Source organism: Nicotiana tabacum, chromosome 13 (genome assembly GCF_000715075.1).
Source record: "Nicotiana tabacum cultivar K326 chromosome 13, ASM71507v2, whole genome shotgun sequence".
Taxonomy (NCBI): Eukaryota; Viridiplantae; Streptophyta; class Magnoliopsida; order Solanales; family Solanaceae; genus Nicotiana; species Nicotiana tabacum.
The window spans coordinates 9,422,830-9,442,863 of record NC_134092.1 but is presented as its reverse complement, the minus strand read 5'-3'; the positions used below and the strand labels follow the sequence as shown (position 1 = coordinate 9,442,863).

Below are 20,034 nucleotides of genomic sequence, written 5' to 3'. Positions count from 1 at the left end.
AGAGATAAAAGCATCTTCAATTTTCATAACAAGGTGATGTTAAGCGAAAATACCTAACGAATTGTCCGATGTGTAAGTTAATTAGAATATCATTAAAATCTAGTACATTTTCATGCATTTTCCTAGTCAATGGAGAAAAATACAACTGCCGAATAAACAAGAAAAAGTGGTCCATATATGGTGTGAAAGTAGGAATTAGACAACCTGGTCAACCATTGAGGTTGTTGATCTACGACAAATTCAAGAAAGGAGCAACTCTAATTTAGTAAAAATAAACCAAACTTGAAAATAAGATTCTTTTGCTTTTCATAAAATAAAACCAATAGAAGGGGAGAGACGGAGAGTTACTTGAAAACTAGTAACAGTACCTTGCCATTCTCATCTCACTTTTAAACGTGGACATTGTTTTCAAAAGAAGAAAAACACTTCCAATTTGTTCTATTTTTCTCTTACCAAAAGGCTTTTTGATCATGTTCTGTTGCTTACCAGTTGTTCCGTATAGCTTTAAGACCCCGACTAATTCAGATTTCGCAAAGGGAAAAGCGTTAGTAAAATTAAAAATATTTCCATTCATAGGACCCGAACCCAAAATATCTGGTTGTTGACTAGATGCTTTGTATGTCACTTGTAACTTGTAGGAATTTACCATGATCTGAAACTCTTTCTTGGAAATAATTGGATGGGGTTCTATGTATTTACCTTTTTCGTTATTAACGTCTTTCAATTCCCTAGTGGAGCTAAATTAACGTTCTACAACTTTGCCTCTTACGAAGTTATGAATTTTACTGCTTTCTTTAGTGTAAGAGTACCTTTTCCTTTTTTTCAGCAGGTTGTTACCAAAAGTTCACTCAACTATTGGCTCCGACCTTTCAAAACTCCGACCTTGTTTTTCCCTCTCAACATAACAATTAAAACCAGCAAAAACATTCATTTGAGACAAGCAAACAATAACACATTTTAGAAATATCAAGATTTTCAGGGCAATGAATACCAAATAGTCGCACATAGAAACTCCAAGAACAAAATTAGACATCTAATCAGATGTTCACTCCTTGGTATTTCTCAGGAAATGATAAACTTAACAATGTATGTCCAATTACTTAAAAAAGATTCAAGTCCTTGATCACTAAATGACCTTGATCAGATAGACGTAACGCCTCCAAAGCAAGCACCGACACAATACCTTGCTGCAAGAGTAAACAAAAATCACATCACCAACTTCACATAAGGTCAACAGGTAAGATAATAAGAAGGAAATTGTAAATGACACTCACAGAGCACAACATCAAGGTAACAACAAACCGATTCCACATAACCTGATGGAACAATAATAAGGGTATTTTGAACAGGCTAGAACATCTAATAATCATAGCATCATTATCCATCTTCTACCCGCGCTCAGATTAAATGCTACATGTGATACCAAGATGATGCCACAAAGCAAATCTAAGGTCATATCTACGACAAATTGCGTGGCTCTGTTAGAACACCCTTTCCCTTTCTCCGCTGCTCAAGCATAAGTTTGCAATTAGTTATCTGCTTAAAGCTTATGCACATATCTTCATTGAAATGTGTTCCTCAAAAGGATGGAAGTTGGAGCTAATTTCCGTTGGAGCTAAAGTCAATTAAAAAAGGGCAGCCCGGTGCACTAAGCTCTCGCTATGCGCGGGGTCCGGGGAAGGGCCGGACCACAAGGGTCTATTGTATGCAGCCTTAACCTGCAATTCTGCAAGAGACTGTATCCACGGCTCGAACCCCCGACTTCTTGGTCATATGGCAGCAACTTTACTAGTTGCACCAAGACTCTCCTTCAATAAAGACCCTATAATTAACCTGGAACAGGAGACATAACCATCATTTTACATGTTGTGGGCCTTAGTTTTTCATAACTTTTGCACGCAAATGGTAAACACAGGTTACAAATATTTCCTAAAGCAGGAAAAAAATACACCACAGAGAAGTGCTTCTTTGTGTGTTTTGATTAACATTGGAATGAAAGAACAGGACATTGATCCATAAGAACAAAAGAAGTATAAGAAGATCTCTGTTTCACGCACTTTTTGGGCGTAAGAAAAATACCAGCATGTATAGATGCTTGGCATCATGTGTTAACTGCAGTTGAGTGCCACACATACTTTGAGCAAATTGTTCAGGCCAGCTTGGCATGTTAATGCAATGTTGTCAAAAACAAAAAGCTCTAAAATGCGTTGCAGGTCTATTCGGGCTTTAAACGCAAAGCGCAGCTAAAGTGTGCCCTTTAGTAAAAAAGGCGCAATGAAGGAAAAAAAATAAAAATATATATGTAATTCTCTAAAATGAGTTGCAGGTCTATTCGGGCTTTCAACTAATGTGTGCCCTTTAGTAAAAAAAAGGTGCAACGAAGGAAAAAATAAAAATATATATGTAATTCGAGAAAATAATAACAAACTTATTCATAATGTTTTCCTTATCAACCAATACACTTATTTGCCGAGTATATTTGTTGTTTAGTGCCTCTTGATTCAAGATGGAACTCAAGGGGAATGTGGTGTATGCATTAGTGCCTTGCCTTACACGGAAGGCTGAGCTTTTCTGCGCTTGAGGGATTGAGCGTGCCTTAAATGAGCCTTTGACAACAAGGTGTTATGAATGATCTTTCATTTTATCAGGTAAAAGTATTCAATGTTATAATACTGCAATTGTCCGACGATCTTACGCTAACGCAAAACAAAAAAAATCAATTCTTACGAATTTTTAGACCAATTATAAAACCAAACAAAATGAATCTTTATTCATTAATCTATATCCTATAGCAGGGCAATTCAGAAAAATGCAGAAACAAGTAGCACACTAATAACTGCATACCATAGCATAATAAAAGATTTAAATAAAAAATAGAGTACCTTATATGTTGCTTGGGTACATGAAAACTCTCCTTGGTATTTCTTAGGAAATGACAAACTTAACAATTTATGTCCAACTTGATTATATGTTGCTTGGGTACATGAAAGCTCTAACCTTAGCTCCCATGGATTTAGGTGGCAGATTGGACTTGAATTTAGCTCTAACAACACCACTGTTACCATGTGGCCTACAAACTTTACCCCAAATACAACGATAATGTGAATTATTCTTCTTTGTTTTGGCCTTGTAAATATAAGCCATACGCTTTCCTAAATACCAATCAACTTCCTCCTTAGTGTTTACTCCCTCGATCTGAATCAATGACGTGCTTGGATACTGATTCGACTTCGACCTTAAAATCAAAAATTAAAAAAAAAAATTATTCGTGCCCAAAATTAATTACAAAAACATAAGTTAAAGGAAAAAGTGAGAAAAATTAAGTTTACCTTTTGTAACCAAGAACGGTTCCTCTAACATAGAGTCTGAATTGAAAAAAGAAGTAAAGAGAAAGTGAAAATGTGATTTTTACAGAGGATATTATGAAAAGGAGATGGAGATTGTAGCTGAAAATGAGACAATATATACCTTACACGCTCTCCTTGGCGTCCCTTCACCATTTTCGACTGGGGAGTTGCACAACAGACGAATATGCCGGCAAAAAATCTAAAGCTAAAACCCTAGAGTGCAGTAGAGGAGAGTTATTTATATTATTGGGCGGGGCTAGTAAATTAGTAAACACCGGATGGGCTTGAGGCCCAGTTATATAATTCTTTGGGCTCGACTATAATTTGGGCCGGATTGAGAAGAAAGAAGGTCAAAAAAATTGCAAAGAATAGACATCATAAGGGGCGGTCTTGAATTTTTGTCGGGTGGGTGCATAAACAGTCATTCTTAGGGACGAAATTTAAAGATTAGCTAGTACTTATTTTGTCCTAAAATTTTAAACTGAAAATCTTAACATCAGGACAAGTCAAGGCATTTTTGTCCCGAAAAATTAAACTGAAAAATTAAAATTCAGGACGCACTGATTAATTCCTAAATATCAGCTTTTTAGAGTGGCTAACTGGTGTCATTTCTACATATTTGTCCCCTGCTTGTTCAATGGACAAACTTTCAAGGTCAATAGTTAAAAGTTTCACCCGTGGGTAAAACAAATTTAAACTTGAAGGCTTGCCCATAGAGTATGCAGGATCAAAAGTTCAAGATTGTCCACTTCGTAAATCATTCTTGTAAATCGCCTAAGGAAGGTCAGGTCCGTTATAAGTAGTACAAATGGTGTGAGATGGCCAGTTTTAGAGTTACTTTTCAATATTTAGCCACTATTTAATGTAATTGAAAAAAAGTCACTTTTTAATGCAAAATTAAAATTTGAACAAAACTACCTCTAATTAAAATACAAAAAAGTCGAGCATAGTGTGTTGGAGCCAAAGCTTTTACAAGTAAAACTCCAGTATACTATATTGGAGTTCAAAAATTCTCATCCAACATAGTGTGACAAATGTTCGAACTTTTATACGTGAAACTCTATTATAGTGAATTGGAATTCAAAATCTCCCCTTGATATTAAACTTCAATATAGTTTGATGAGTTTCAAACATTTACATGTAAAACTCCAGCACATTTAAAACTCACTACATGTGAAACTCCAGTTAAATCTTGGAGTATTATTACTTTTAGCTCGTGCCAGAAACTATTTATATCTGGTAGCCGAAAAAGTGTATAAAATTTGTATAATTTTTGTATATAACACACAGAATATGTATATATATATATATATATATATATATATATATATATAAAATATACAAATTTTATATATTTTTCGGCTATTATTTTTACAGCGGCCAGACGGTGATATTTTTCCTTAAATCTTGTATCTTTGGCGGCAGATAAGTTGGTACATGAAAGGTTCACAACCCATGAAGGCAGATAAATCATCTGTCTATCCCTTACTTTCTTGAAAGTTTTAGGTGACGTTTGGATAATCTTTTTGGAAAAGTTTAAAATTCTTAGGAAGAATAAATTATGATTGAATAACAATTACAATTGTATTAGTATTGGATAATTTTCAAAGGTAGAGAAATTTAAGAATGCAACTATTCACTTGCTTGAAACTTGAAATCTTAGATTCAATGCAGGGTGAAATTATGGTACTCAATATAGATATTTAAAATTTTCTAATGATAAATTCAGAAGACTTTTATTCTATCTGAATAATTTACATTTACATATAAATGATTCCCAAAGATGAGAACACTGAAAAATAAAATTATAAATCAGCAAAGACATGGTAAGTTTTAGAGTCAACTGTAATGAGCTTCAAAGCAGCTACAAATGCAGCAACTGCTATACAACTAAAGAAACAAATATTAAGCCAATGCCAACTCTTCTGTAATAATGACAATTTCTTTCTCCTAGCAACAAGGTACATATGATTTGGAAGAATAAATGTGAGTGGAAATACACTAATAGCCCCAGTAAGACTCATGAAATCTCCCAGAAAAGGCAATAGAGCAGAGAGGAAAGTTGTAATGGCTATATAACCACCTCTAACAATAATTCTGAATCCCAAGTTTTTAATAGCCAATGCACTCCCTTTAGTTCCATATCTTGTGTCCAAGAACTCGTACGTCGGACTCGCAAATATCTAGAATCATAAATAGAATCAACATTCAGTGTACTAGAGCACAATTAGAGATATAGCAGGTATATGCGCAAACACAAATCTAGATTTATAGTTAGTGAGTTTAGAATGAGTCTAGTAAAAAGGCAGTCCGATGCACTAAGTTCCCGCTATACGCGGGGTTCGAGGAATGGCCTGACCTCAAGACTCTATTGTACGCAGTCCCTGCATTTCTGCAAGAGGTTGTTTCCACACCTCCCGGTCACATGAAAACAATTTTACAGTTACGTCAAGGCTCCCCTTCATTCAGAATGACTCTAGTATATACATATATACACAAGCATAGACTTTTTGCATATATATTTATGGATCGAGCTGAAAGCAATGAGTTCAGTTGAACGCACTAAAATAAGAGCAGAGTGATAATTACATGCAACGCGATGATAGCTTGCAAGAAAGCAGCAATGTTAGCGATTCCCTTCAACCAAACTGGACCACTGACATTGTTCAGCAAATAGGAAGATGCATTGGATCCATAAGCCCAATATCCAATATAAGTAACAGCATGCATTGGAACAATGCCTAAAGTGAACTGAAAGTTGAGGGCTTTAATCATGTTCTTGACAACTGGTTCTCTCACAGTAGCCTACAAGAAAGACGCGAGATTGTGAGAATTAAAAACAATGGAGAAAACAAATTCAAAAGATGATCAAAGTATCTGTATGTAAGGACGACGATAAGACTTAAGAATAATTGTCATTCTTCTATCATAACTTAAAAAGAGTCTCTTCAGTGGAATGTTGTACTAAGTTTAGATTCAAGAAGCAAAGGTAATCAATAGACAACCAAAACATTGCCATACCATAAAATGCAAAAAACCAACTCATGTCAAGAAATTCACTACCTTTGACTTCATAATAAGTCAGGCTGTTGACAAAAAAAAATCATATACATAAATAAAGTAATCAAAATTCTAGGTCAGCTACCTGTATCTCTGGAAGCATTCCTGTGTTATATGCGAAAACAAGGTTTGCAGCAGCACCAATTGTTGTCCAAATCCTACTAACTTTGGTTCCTGGAATATTGTAGTCGCGAGGAGGTGCCTCAAGACCTGCAATTCAGGATATTTAGAAAGGATGAAACAAGACAGGATTGGGAATCCTAGTGGCAAACCACATCTTCATACACTAAGATATGATCAATTTTACTTATTAATAAGGTACAGCAGAAAGGAATAAATTTCCGAAAATGCTGTAGTTAACTTAACAGTATGCGTACATTGAAAATTTTAATGTGTTTTGACTCAAGAGATTAAGGAAGCAGAAGCATACCGTCTTTAAGAGACAACACAAACGCTATACAAACATACACTAGACTGAAGAATGTTGAAAACCCCAGCCAAACCCTTAAAGCTGACAAATGGGGTATAGCAATTGCAAAAAAGACACAGGCGAATCCAGCTAGCGCAATGAAGTATGGCAGTTTCATCTGATGATCATCCCTAAAGAGAATATAGAAAGCCTGCAATCAAGTAATTGGAATCATCCCATCAGAAAACCAATGAAGCTTAAAGATAGAATCAAAAAGTGAGAATTTCTATACAACAACAACTTCGCCTTAGTTCTAAGCAAGTTTGGGTCGGCGATATGAATCCTCACTTCTTTCTTCAAGCTCGTGTCATATAAAGCAAGAAGAACAAAGCAATGAAACTTGCATTTATACTTGACAAAACACATTTTCTTTTCATATTTCCTTTTCCTTTCCACTCATTTATCCTTGTTTTTTCCTCACTGGACCAAGAAAGTTAAATGGCAGCTCGGGTCACAAAGCATCCCATGTTCACGCAGGGTCAAGGGAAGGGCCATACCCCTAGGGGTTATTATGTAGGCAGTCTACCCTGATGCAAGTATCAGTGGCTGATTCCACGGCTCTAACACACGGAAACAACTTAACCGTTCCTCTGAGGCTCCCCTTCTGGACCAGGAAAGTTACAAAAGCAAATTACCTTTAAGGCCTGTCCGCCCAAAATGACAAATCCGCTATTTATCAAGAAAAGATTTGCATACTGTAATGCCCAAACAAGCGAATAGGCTGTCCGTCCTGTAGTAGCCAAAATCCCATTTTAAGACCAATGGAATCAAAACCAGATAAGTCACAAAGGAGAAAAAATCAACTGAAATTGAAATGCAAACTTGACTATGTGTTTGATAAATTTTCAACAACGCGTACCGTATATGAATCCTGCAAGATCTCTATATCTGATATGCCTCTTTCCCCGGTATTCGTGGAGCTTAGCGATAAGCGTACTTGCATATAGCGATATAGCTGATGATAAAATTAGACCAACCACACCACCAACCCAACCTAAAGGAACCATGATTATTCCAGCATACCCGAGAGCAAAAGCACTGTTGACACCAGTGCCCAAAACAATTCCCACCTGAAACCATGAATCTGCAGTTTCCGCACAGGTGAATGAGAAGCCAGAAAATTACACTGTTTAGTTTGCTCAAAATTTAATTTTATATACATATACTGTACGTTGAATCCCAATTTTTTTTTTGTTTTATTACCTTTTTATAATTTGATACCTCTTAATAAAATTTCTAGCTCCACCACTGCCTTTTCGCTCAATACATCTTAATGGGAATGTAGATAACAATAGTAGTAATACATTCAACGTTTAGCCAACAAAATCAACTTATTTGCAAGGAAAATAATTCAAATTCTGCAACTAGAATCTTTTAGTACCTCATAAACATCAGAAAAATACTTGATAATTCTACACTAAACCACGATCACATGGGGCATGATGATACGACATCTATGAAAATGGTACTAAAAAGGAAAGTGTGTCACGATTTTACTAATGGAAATTGGAAACAAAAATTCACGAATTATGGAGTAAAAGAGAAAGAGACCATTACTAACTTGGTGGGCAGTATTAGGAATATCAACGGCCAATTTGCCATCAGTGTGAATTTTTGGGAGAAGGGGTTGGTTCAATGAAGTCTTTGACATCCTTCACAGAATCACAAAGGCTAAGAGCAAAGCAAAATACACTTTACTCTTTAGCCTCTTTTGCTATGGCACTTCTCCTCTGTAATATGAATTCTGAACAGATATTAATAAGTTTCTATTTCTTGCAGATATATTTTGGAGTGCAACTGTCCCACTTGTTTGTCCCATGCATGATTGGCTAGTAATGGGTGATTGCTTATGTCGTTATCTTTCACTTTTTCAGTTATTTTGATTAGGTTAGTAAAGATTCGTTCACAGTGGATCCAATAAGAAAGAAACAATTTTTTGTCGAATAGGACAGCATTCTGATATCAATTTATTGGGGGTGGCAACAAATATCTTTTTCTTCTAGAAATAATTACTCCTTCCATTTGAAAATAATTTAACTTAGACTTTTACTTTAATAAAAACTTTTATAAACACACAAATATTATGGTACGTTTAAAACCATAAGTTTCAATTTTTTTATTTTTTTCTTAAATTTTGCACCGAAATCATTGTTGATCACCTTACTATCTTATTGTTTTTATTCTGCTTTTATATATTTTTTTGGTGTTGTCCCTTCTTGTCTATATTTTCATTAATGTGGTGTTTATGTTTTCATAAGCCGAGGGTCTCTTGAAAATAACCTCTCTATACTCACCAAGTAGGGGTAAGGTCCGCGTACACACTATCCTCCCTAGACCCTACGGTGTGAGATAATACTGTGTATGTTGTTATTGTAAATTTCACACCAAATCAAATTACGTTACATAAATTATAATATTGGGAACAGTACATTGGAGAATACTTTAAAAAAAATATTTATATTCCAGCTGGATAACATTTTAGCAATGGTTCACAATCAAAAAAGCATAAATTAGAGAAAATTCAACTACTTTTTCCCATGTCAGTGTTGGCAAAGTGATAGTAACATCACGCCTAACCAGTTAATTCATTATTTTTTTCCAATTTTAAATGTGTTATATTTTAAGTTATAAAAGAAAGTGTTTTAAAATACTTCTTTTTCTGTGTTCAAAAACAATAATAACAACTACTATTACTGATAAGAGATCTCGAGTTTGAGCACGGAGAAAGGGGAAATTCTGAGAAGAGAGCGCTTTTCCTTTAATAAATCTTACACTATGAGAATCAGAATTAATCGTGCGTTCAAATACCAAACAGAGAGATCACTACTTCGCTAACATATAACTTTTCCTTTTTGTTGATTCTCAGATGGAAATGTCTGAGCTTAAGCATTTATTCTTGTAGTCCGGACGTAGTTTTTATAATTAAGATGCTACGCTATAGTAAAAGGAAGGATATTAATCATGAGTTTTTCACGATCCCAAATTCTCTCTGTAGGTGTAGGAGGTCATGATGACACCTAGTCTCTAAGAGTAGGTAAGCCTATCAATGCGGAATAATCATAAATATCTTAAATAAATAAACTACAATTCAAATAATTACAACTCCCAAAATCCGGTAGAAATAAGTCACAAGCTTTTAAGAATTTATCCTCAATGTCTCTATATAACAGAGTCTAAGAAAATAAGGAAGCAACATAACAAGAATAGAAGGGGACTCCGGAGTCTGCGGACGCTGGCAGATATACCTCGGAGTCTCCGTGCACAGGTACTCACTTGATGTCTGGGCTGGTAAAAAGTACCTGGATCTGCACAAAAAGATATGCAGAAGCGTAGTATAAATACACCACAGCGGTACCCAGTAAGTGCCAAGCCTAACCTCGGTAGAGTAGTGACGAGGTCAGGTCAGGCCCTACTGAAAAATAATAATAAATGGCATGGTAAAATATTTTACAATATAATAAAATAAAATGACAATGAAAATGAATCAAGTAGTAGGCCACAATTTAATTACACAAATAATGGCAAATAATACCTCGTGGAACAAAACAGATTTTTTTTTTCAACTTTAAGAAAAATCACAACAAAATCAAAGGCAACTACGGCCATTAATCAATATCAACAAGGGCACTCCCGAGATACCGCCTCGTAGTCTCAAATCATAAATAAATTCACAATATCTCATTTCCCTTATCTCACCGCGGGAGCCTTCACAATTTATTTTAAAGAAAATATTTTTTCCGAAATAGCATCCCGCGGTTTAGCCATGCTTATCACACCGCATGACTTCTAGTAGTTCCCCCTACTATCCATGCGTATCAAGCCACCCTTATTTCACCGCATACGTTTCAATACCCAGACCTTATACTACCGCATGCGTATCAATATCACAATATATCACAATTTTGCACCTCAAGTGCTCAAATAATTTAACTTGCCAAAATAATACAACAACAATATTTTTCCACAATAAAGAGCTCACGGCTCATGCCAAAATAAATCATCAATAATATTTTTCCACAATAAAGAGCTCACGGCTCCATCGCAATGAGTACGAAAATCTTACAAAAATATTCAGGAATAAATAATTCAGCAAAATAATATTTTAAAATCTTTAATACGTTGCTTCAATACCAAATTTAAAAATGTCAAATACTTCATATTAATAATATTTAATTTAAAGAAAATTAACTTCAAATAATGTACAGAATAAAAAAATCAAGTTTCAACTAAACAGGTAAAACAAATAGTAGGAAAATGTCAAGCAAATTTAAAGTATATAAATCAAATCAATGATGGAGAATATAACAAGGTAGAATAATTTAATTAATATGCAACAATGATCTACACAATTTAAAAATATAATCCTTCACATTTAGCCCGTGTACACACTCGTCACCTCGTGTACACGACTTTCATCACATTACAATTAATACCAATCCTAGGGAAAATTTTCCCCACACAAGGTTAGACAAGTCACTTACCTCGACTTGCTCCAATTTAACCAAGTAGTAATGTCTTTTTCTCGATTTTCCTACTCCGATCGACTCGTATCTAGTCATAATTAATTCGATACAGTCAATAAAAATTAGAGAATCAATTCCATAAGAAAATACTATATTTTTCAATAAAATCCGAAATTGACTCAAAAATTGCCCGTGGGGCCCACGTATTAGAATCCGACGAAAGTTACGAAATATGAACGCCCATTCAACCACGAGTTCAACCATATCATTTTTACTAAAATCCGACATCAACTTGACCTTCAAATCTCAAATTCTCATTTTCAAATCCCTAGGCCCAAATCCTCTAATTTCACCTCAAAAACATGTAATCTATTCGAAATATTCAATGATAATCCAATATAATTGACTAACAATGATCACATGTGACTTACCTCAAGATTTCCCGTGATCTCTCTATGATGACCTAAAAGGTCATCTTATGTTTTAGAACTCAAATCTGCGCTCTTAAGCCTTAAAAATCTCATTTTACCCTTCTCGATTTGCGTGCGCAGTCCAGGTAGGTTTCTGGGAAGCTTTTATGTTGAAAATTGATAAAAATAAGAATTTATACCTTAAAAGTTGATTTTAGTTAATTTCGGTCAATATATTTTGTAAACGGGCCCGGATCCATATTTTGACGGTCCCGGTGGGTTCGTATCGAATTATGGGACATGGGCATATGCCCAAAATCGAATTCGGAGGTCCCTAGCTCAAGTTATGAATTTTTGATGAAAATTAAAAGTCTAAAATTTATTTATTTTCAAGAATTGATTGAGGTTTGACATTGTTAGTGCCGGATCCGTATTCTGGTTCCGGAGCCCGGTACATGTTCATTATGATAAGACTTTTCTGTGAAATTTGGTGAGAAGCGGAGTTGATTTGACGTGATTCGGACGTCCAGTTGAGAAGATATGAATTTTAAAGTGTTCTTGAGAACTTCATTTGATTTGGTGCTAAATTCGTAGTTCTAGGTGTTATTTTGGAGATTTGATCGCGCGAGTAAGTCCGTATTATATTTTTTAGACTTGTGTGCATGTTTGGTTTGGAGCCCCGAGGGCTCGGGTGAGTTTCGGATAGGTTACAGAGTGAGATTTGGATTGAAAAACACTGTTGGGCATCTAATATTATTGCAGGCATCTGATCTCGCATTTGCGAGATCAGGCATCGCAATTGCGACCTCTCAGAGGTTCGCATTTGCGAGCGTCTCATCGCAAATGCGAAGAGAAGTTGGGCCAATAGTTTTCGCATTTGCGAGTTTTCTTTCGCATTTGCGAAGGGAGTCGGGGAAGGGCAGTGATTGCAAATGCGATCATTTAGTCGTATTTGCGAAGATTCAAGGTTGCATTTGCGAACCTATCTTCGCATTTGCGAATGCAGCAGAAGTGTGAAGGGCTTCGCATTTGCGAAGCTCAGGTCGCAAATGCGACATCTCCAGCTGATCAAAATGACTTTTGGACGGAAATTTTAATTCATTTCCCAAATTTTCAAAACCTAAAACACAAGAGGCGATTTTCCAAAGACCATTTCTTCCCCAAATCATAGGTAAGTGATTCTAAACTGGTTTCTTTTAATCTTTCACTACATTTTACAAGATTTCAACCTAAAATCTAAGGTTTTCATGGTAGAATTAGGGGTTTTGGGTAGAAACCAGGGATTTCAGAAATTGGAGGATTTAGATCCCAATTTGAGGTCGGATTCCAAAACTAATTACATATTCGGGATCGGGGGTGAAAGAGTAAATGGATTTTGGTCTGAACCTCGGGTTTTGACCAAGCGGGCCCGGGGTCAGTTTTTGACTTTTGTTGGGAAAACTTAGGAAAACTGTAATTATGTATTAAAGTTGATTCCTTTAGCGATAATTGATGATATTAAACTAATTATGATTGGATACGAGTGGGTTGGAGGTGAATTCTAAAGGGAAAGTGGTACTTGAGCAGTGAGTGGCTTGCGAAATTGAGGTAAGTGTTGTGTCTAACTTTGGCTTGAGGGAATAGGTATTGTGTGAGTAATTTCTATGTGTTTTATTGTTGAATACGATGTATAGTTGAGGTGACAAACATCTATGCATTGTGGTCGAGTCATAGCATGCGAGTGAAATTCCATTCTTGCAAATTTGTAGTCTTAAATCTTGTTATCCATGCTTATTGTTGTTGTTGAAATGTTGGGAGACTTGTATCCGGTTCCACCAAGGTTGATAAAATTGTGAATATTGATTCGAGATTGAGATGTTAAATTGTGAAAGTAATCATTGATGAAATATTGATTTCTTTGTGAAACATCTCTCTATTCGTTGTTATTGATTCTGTGAATTATGAGGAAGAGTGTAAAGCACGAAGGGTGATGCCGTGCGTGATTTATTTATATGGTGAGGAAGAGTGTAAAGCACGAAGGGTGATGCCGCGCATGCATTATTTATATTGTGAGGAAGAGTGTAAAATACGAAGGGTGATGCCGTGTATATTATGAGAGGTTTAAAGCACGAAGGGTGATGCCGTATATATTATGAGAGGTTTAAAGCACGAAGGGTGATGCCGTGTATGTTATGAGAGGTTTAAAGCACGAAGGGTGATGCCGTGTATATTATGAGAGGTTTAATGCACGAAGGGTGATGTCGTGCCGTTCTATTTATTTATTTGGTGAGGTTGAGAGTAAAAGCATGAAGGGTGATGCCGTGCAGTTTTCCTTGCTGTTTTAATTGCTCAATTCGTTTAAGAATTTTCGGTTTAATTCTGTCTTTTCATTATTCTCACTCTTTATGTTGTATTCCCGCAATGTATGTTCCCTTCCCATTATTTCTGCGTTATTTCTTTGTTTACTGTTGTTGCCACTAGCATGATTATCTTGTTGATCTTATATGTAGGTGTCTTGTCCTAGCCTCGTCACTACTTCGCTGAGGTTAGGCTCGACACTTACCAGTATATGGGGTCGGTCGTACTGATGCTGCACTCTGCACTTTTTGTGCAGACTTTGATACCGGCTTAGGTTGATCGAGATTTTTCTATTGGTCTGCTGTCCGGAGACTCAAGGTAGATCTGTCGGCGTTCACAGACCTTGAAGTCCCCGTCTACCTTTTATGTCACTGTTGTTTTCTTTCATTCAGACAATTGTATTTCTTTCAGACTATTACTTGTAGTAAATTCTAGAATGCTCGTGAATCGTGACTCCAGATCCGGGTGGTAGTAATTAATACAGTTTTATAAAATTCTGCACCTCTTATATTTCATCTTAGTTAATCATTGTTATTTACTGAATGGAAATAAGGAATTGGTTTAACGATTTTCTAACGTTGGCTTGCCTAGCAAGTGAAATGTTAGGCGCCATCACGGTCCCGTTGGTGGGAAATTTCGGGTCAAGACAGTTGGTATCAGAGCACTAGGTTGCTTAGGTCTCACGAGTCATGAACAAGCTTAGTAAAGTCTGAAGGATCGGTAAGGAAACGTCTGTACTTATCTCTCAGAGGCTATGAAGTTTAGGAACAATATCACCTCTTTCATTCCTTATCATGCGGCATTGATTTTGCTTGAAACCTATATCTCACATTCCTTTGTATCTACTCGTGTATGACATTACGCACCAGGTATCAGTTGTGTGTCGATGGTTCGTGATGCCGCAGATGAACTACGAGGGAGCTAGAGATGCGCAAACATTGCCTCAACGTGTGATTCCGACTGAAGATGCAGACGTATAAAGAGATCACCCAATGAATAATATGTGGGGGGGGGGAGGGGGAACATACCTTGGCATCTGGTTGATTTATACGAGTTGTGAAGGTTAATATTGTGGACCATCGGACGTGGTGAACTATGACTTCGCGCCGAGTGGGGGAGTCCACTATCAATGAATGGATTGCGAGTCATGTGCTATATCAGGTTTGGCCTAAAATGTATATATGTGATACTGAAAGGTTCTCCCAAAATTTACATGTGTTTAAGGCCTGATATTTTGTAGAGGATAAGGTTGGGACTTGCGGTATGTCCGCCTCCATAATAATTTTATACTTCAGTACCAAAGGAGTTAGAGAAACAACATTAAATTTACATAAGGTCTACTCAGCGTGGACGTCACGGTTGCGGATTTTGGGGTGCTTCGGAGGAAGTACAGTGGTTGACGAGATTCGGGACTAAGAATTATCTGTATGGAGCTCTACTTTTGTGATCATTGTATACAAATAGGGGTAAAGTTTACCCCAAAGAAGAATCGAAGAGTATGTTAAGAAATGGGTAAGCTCAACAGTGTTGAGTCAGCATAACAAAAGAAGAAATTGGCCTTGGGAGAGATAATTCTCCACAGGTGTCTGTGGCAAGCCTATGAAGAGGGCAGACCAGCCAATACAACACCGCCCACTTGGCTCGGTTCTCAGAAATACTTTTGAAAGAGTTTGTTTTCCCGACTCTCCGTAATGCATGGCGCATAGGGTTTGAACGATTGCGTCAGGTCACCATGACGGTGTCATAATATGCCATCAGGTTCAATAAGTTAGCCCGTCATATTCCTACTTTGCTTTCTACAACCAGAGAGCGAGTCCACAGACTCATTAAAGGACTTAATTATGATCGTAAAATTTTGTATGACTCGGGAGTTACAGACTGATACTTCATTTCCACTAGTGGTAGAAATTGCCAAGATATTAGAACGTGTTCGGGGTGAGGAAAAAAAAGAAACTAAGGAGACCAAGACGTCTCGAGGTTCTGGGGGATTCAGTGGATTCTACTCTGCGAGTATAAATTATTATGGCGGGGGCCCGGGTAGTCGGCCAGCCCAGTTCGCACATCGGATTAATCGAGGTGCTCCAGTAAGTTCTTTTAATGCACCCCTAACATGAGTTTCCTACAATGGTTATTCCAGTTATCTGGCACAGACTCAATATGAGCAGCCAAACCCGCAAAGGGGTTGTTATGAATACGGTGATACTAGGAACATCATGAGAAAATTTTCCCAAACTTGGGAGAGGCATATTTCATCAAAGCACTCAGGCTACGTGCGCCATTGCAGTTCTACACCACCCATACGATCAGTTAAGGGTGGAGGACAGGCGGGTAGAAGGCGTCCTAGAGGTGGAGAACCAGCCGTTGTTATATATGTTTTATGGTATGATGGAGGTCGTTACATCAGATGGTGTCGTTATAGGTACGAACTCGATTTAAAATAAAGTAATAATTTCCTTAACTTGATTCGGTTATGAGTATCAAGACGAGTCCTCCTATTGTGCTCCACTTATGAGTGAGCTTCGTAATTCTATAATCTACTTATGTGCTTACTTCTGTTGGGAGGTTTTATGGAGATAAGTACACCTATCATTCCATGATGGACTTTAATAAGATATGTGAGGCTAAAAGTGCCTTTTTGGTACTTATTTCGGTATGTTTTGATGTATTTCCAGATAATTAATTACAAATTATGAATTATATGCCCTACCGGTGTGAGGTTCATTATGTGTTATGATTTTGTTTAACGAAAGTTATTTAAAAGGAGAAAATGGAAAGTTTCAATTGGTAAGATGTGCATATTACTTGTGATTCAGAATTGAGGGTGAAGTCCTCGTATTTTAAAATAAATTGATATGTTTAAACCGGGCTATGAGCTGTGGTGAAAGTTATATAAGGACGAGATCCTTGTGATAAAAATTCTTGTGTTTAAATTCTCCCTTGTGAAAATTAAATTTGTACTATAGTACTAATAGGGAGTCATGCCTGCTAGGCTTATTTGAAATTTTTTTGTATGAAATTCTCTGTGCATACTTGCCAAATTCGTGTTGTAATATTGAGTTGTAACCTACGAGGTAGGTGCCCACCCAGGTGACGTTATATGTGACTCATTAATTCGAGTAAATAATTATGAGGTCTTCATGCCTCGCATCTCGTTATTAGTATTGTGAAGGTTTGAAATGAGATTTTTGTTAACATGAAGTTAATTGACGATTCTGTAATTGATTATGAACAACTATTAAGACCAGATTGACCCAGAAGGGTGCCCCATTTAGATGGTCAGACGAGTGTGAGTTGAGCTTTCAGAAGCTCAAGACCGCTTTGACTACAACGCTAGTGTTGGTATTACCCACATGTTCAGGATCATATACAGTATATTGTGACGCCTCTCACATTGGGCTTGGTGCAGTATTAATGCAAGATGGCAAGGTAATTGCATATGCGTTGCGGCAATTGAAAGTTCACGAGAAGAATTATCTTGTTCATGACTTAGAATCGACAGCCATTGTTCATGCGCTTAAGATTTGGAGGCATTACCTCTATGGTGTCTCGTGTTAGGTATTTACTGATCATCGTAGCCAATCAGTATCTGTTCAAACAAAAGGATCTTAATTTGAGGTAGAGAAGATGGTTGGAGTTGTTGAAAGACTATGATATCACCATTTTGTATCACATCGGAAAGGCCAATGTGGTGGCCGATGCTTTGAGTAGAAAGGCTGTGAGTATGGGCAGTCTTGCGTATATTCTGGTTGGTGAGAGGCCATTAGCTGCATATGTTCAGACTTTGGCTAATCAGTTCGTGAGGTTAGATGTTTCAGAACCCAGTCGGGTTATAGCTTGCACAGTTGTTCGGTCTTCTTTATATGAGCGCATCAGAGAGAGGCAGTATGATGATCCTCATTTACATATCCTTAAGGACACAGTGCGGCATGGTGATGCCAAACAGGTTGCTATGGGGGAAGATGGGGTTCTACGAATGCATGGTCGTATTTGTGTGCCTAATGTGGATGAGCTTCGTGAATTAATTCTTGAAGAAGCACACAGTTCCAGGTATTCTATTCATCCAGGTACCGCCAAAATATATCAAGATTTGCGGCAACATTATTGGTGGAGGAGAATGAAAAAGGATATAGTTGCATATGTAGCTCGGTGTCTGAATTGTCAACAAGTTAAGTACGAGCATCAGAGACCTGGTGGTTTGCTTCAGAAGTTAGAAATTCCTGAGTGGAAGTGGGAGCGTATCACTATGGATTTTGTTGTTGGGCTCCCACGGACTCAGAGAAAATTTGACGCAGTTTGGGTCATTGTGGATAGGTTGACCAAGTCAGCACATTTCATTCCAGTGACAGTTACCTATTCTTCAGAGAGGTTAGTTGAAATTTACATTCGTGAGATTGTCCACCTTCACGGGGTGCCCGTGTCTATTATTTCTGATCGAGGTACGCAGTTTACCTCACATTTCTAGAGGGATATACAGCGTGAGTTAGGAACACGGGTGGAGTTGAGTAAAACATTTCATTCACAGACAGACGGATAGTCAGAGTGCACTATTCAGATATTGGAAGATATGCTCCGCGCTTGTGTTATAGATTTTGGAGGTTCTTGGGATCATTTCTTGCCACTTGCAGAGTTTGCTTATAATAATAGCTACCAGTCGAGCATTCAGATGGCTCCATATGAGGCATTATATGGAAGGCGATGTCGATCGCCTGCTGGTTGGTTTGAACCGGGAGAGGCTCGGTTATTGGGTACCGATTTGGTACAAGATGCCTTGGATAAGGTCAAGATTATTCAGGATCGACTTCGCACAACTCACTCTAGCAAAAGAGTTATGCCGACCGTAAAGTTTGTGATATTGCATTCATGGTTGGAGAAAGAATATTGCTTCAGGTATCGCCCATGAAGGGTGTTATGAGATTTGGGAAGAAGGGCAAGTTGAGCCCTAGGTAAATCAGGCCATTTGATATCCTCGAGAGAATGAGGGAGGTAGCTTATAGACTTGCGTTGCCTCCAGGGTTATCCTCAGTTCATCCGGTATTCCATGTGTCTATGATCCAAAAAAATCATGGTGACCCGTCCCACGTGTTAGATTTCAGCTCTGTCCAGTTGGACAAGGATTTGACTTACGAGGAGGTGCCGGTGGCAATTCTATCCCGACAAGTTCTCCATTTGAGATCAAAGAGTTACCCTTCAGTTCGAGTGCAGTGGAGAGGTCAGCCTATTAAGGCAGCTACTTGGGAGTCCGAGTCCGATATGCAGAGTAGATATCCCCACCTTTTCACCATCCCAGGTACTTTTCTATGTCCGTTCGAGGATGAATGGTTGTTTTAGAGGTGGAGAATGTGATGACCCAAAAGGTCATCTTATGTTTTAGAACTCAAATTTGCGCTCTTAAACCTTAAAAATCTCATTTTACCCTCCTCGATTTGCGTGCACAGTCCGGGCAGGTTTCCGGAAAGCTTTTATGTTGAAAATTGATGAAAATAAGAATTTATGCCTTAAAAGTTGATTTTAGTTGACTTCGGTCAATATTTTTGGTAAACAGGAACGGATCCATGTTTTGACGGCCCTGATGGATCCGTATCGAATTATGGGACATGGGCATATGCCCGGAATCGAATTCGGAGGTCCCTAGCTCAAGTTATGAATTTTTGATGAAAATTAAAAGTTTGAAAATTTATTTGTTTTTAAGAATTGACTGAGGTTTGACATCGTTAATGCCGGGTCCGTATTCTGGTTTCGGAGCCCTATACAGGTTCATTATGATATTTAAGACTTGTATGTGAAATTTGGTGAGAAACGGAGTTGATTTGACGTGATTCGAACGTCTAGTTGAGAAGATATGAATTTTAAAGTGTTCTTGAGAATTTCATTTGATTTGGTGCTAAATTCGTAGTTCTAGGTGTTATTTTAGAAATTTGATCGCGCAAGTAAGTCCGTATGATATTTTT

General features: G+C 37.3%; 2 protein-coding genes across 3 annotated transcripts; both read right to left on the bottom strand.

Moving 5' to 3' along the window:
• Positions 1-930: 930 nt before the first annotated feature.
• Positions 931-3,597, bottom strand: LOC107828320 (large ribosomal subunit protein eL33y). Its single transcript, XM_075227715.1, has 5 exons — positions 3,469-3,597; positions 3,330-3,365; positions 2,995-3,235; positions 2,883-2,913; positions 931-1,187 (listed from the first exon to the last, which is right to left on the bottom strand). The coding sequence occupies exons 1-4, from the start codon at positions 3,498-3,500 to the stop codon at positions 2,884-2,886; spliced, it is 339 nt and encodes a 112-aa protein (XP_075083816.1). The 5' UTR covers positions 3,501-3,597; the 3' UTR covers positions 931-1,187; position 2,883.
• Positions 3,598-5,056: 1,459 nt separating this feature from the next.
• Positions 5,057-8,634, bottom strand: LOC107828319 (proline transporter 2). Of its 2 annotated transcripts, none has more exons than XM_016655596.2 (7): positions 8,428-8,634; positions 7,736-7,960; positions 7,512-7,606; positions 6,838-7,027; positions 6,493-6,617; positions 5,937-6,152; positions 5,057-5,530 (listed from the first exon to the last, which is right to left on the bottom strand). In XM_016655596.2, exons 1-7 carry the CDS (start codon positions 8,525-8,527, stop codon positions 5,153-5,155), a joined length of 1,329 nt encoding a protein of 442 aa, XP_016511082.1. In that variant the 5' UTR covers positions 8,528-8,634; the 3' UTR covers positions 5,057-5,152. The 2 variants fall into 2 exon arrangements, with proteins under 2 accessions (XP_016511082.1, XP_016511084.1); XM_016655598.2 differs by having other exon boundaries at positions 8,438-8,628.
• Positions 8,635-20,034: the final 11,400 nt, after the last annotated feature.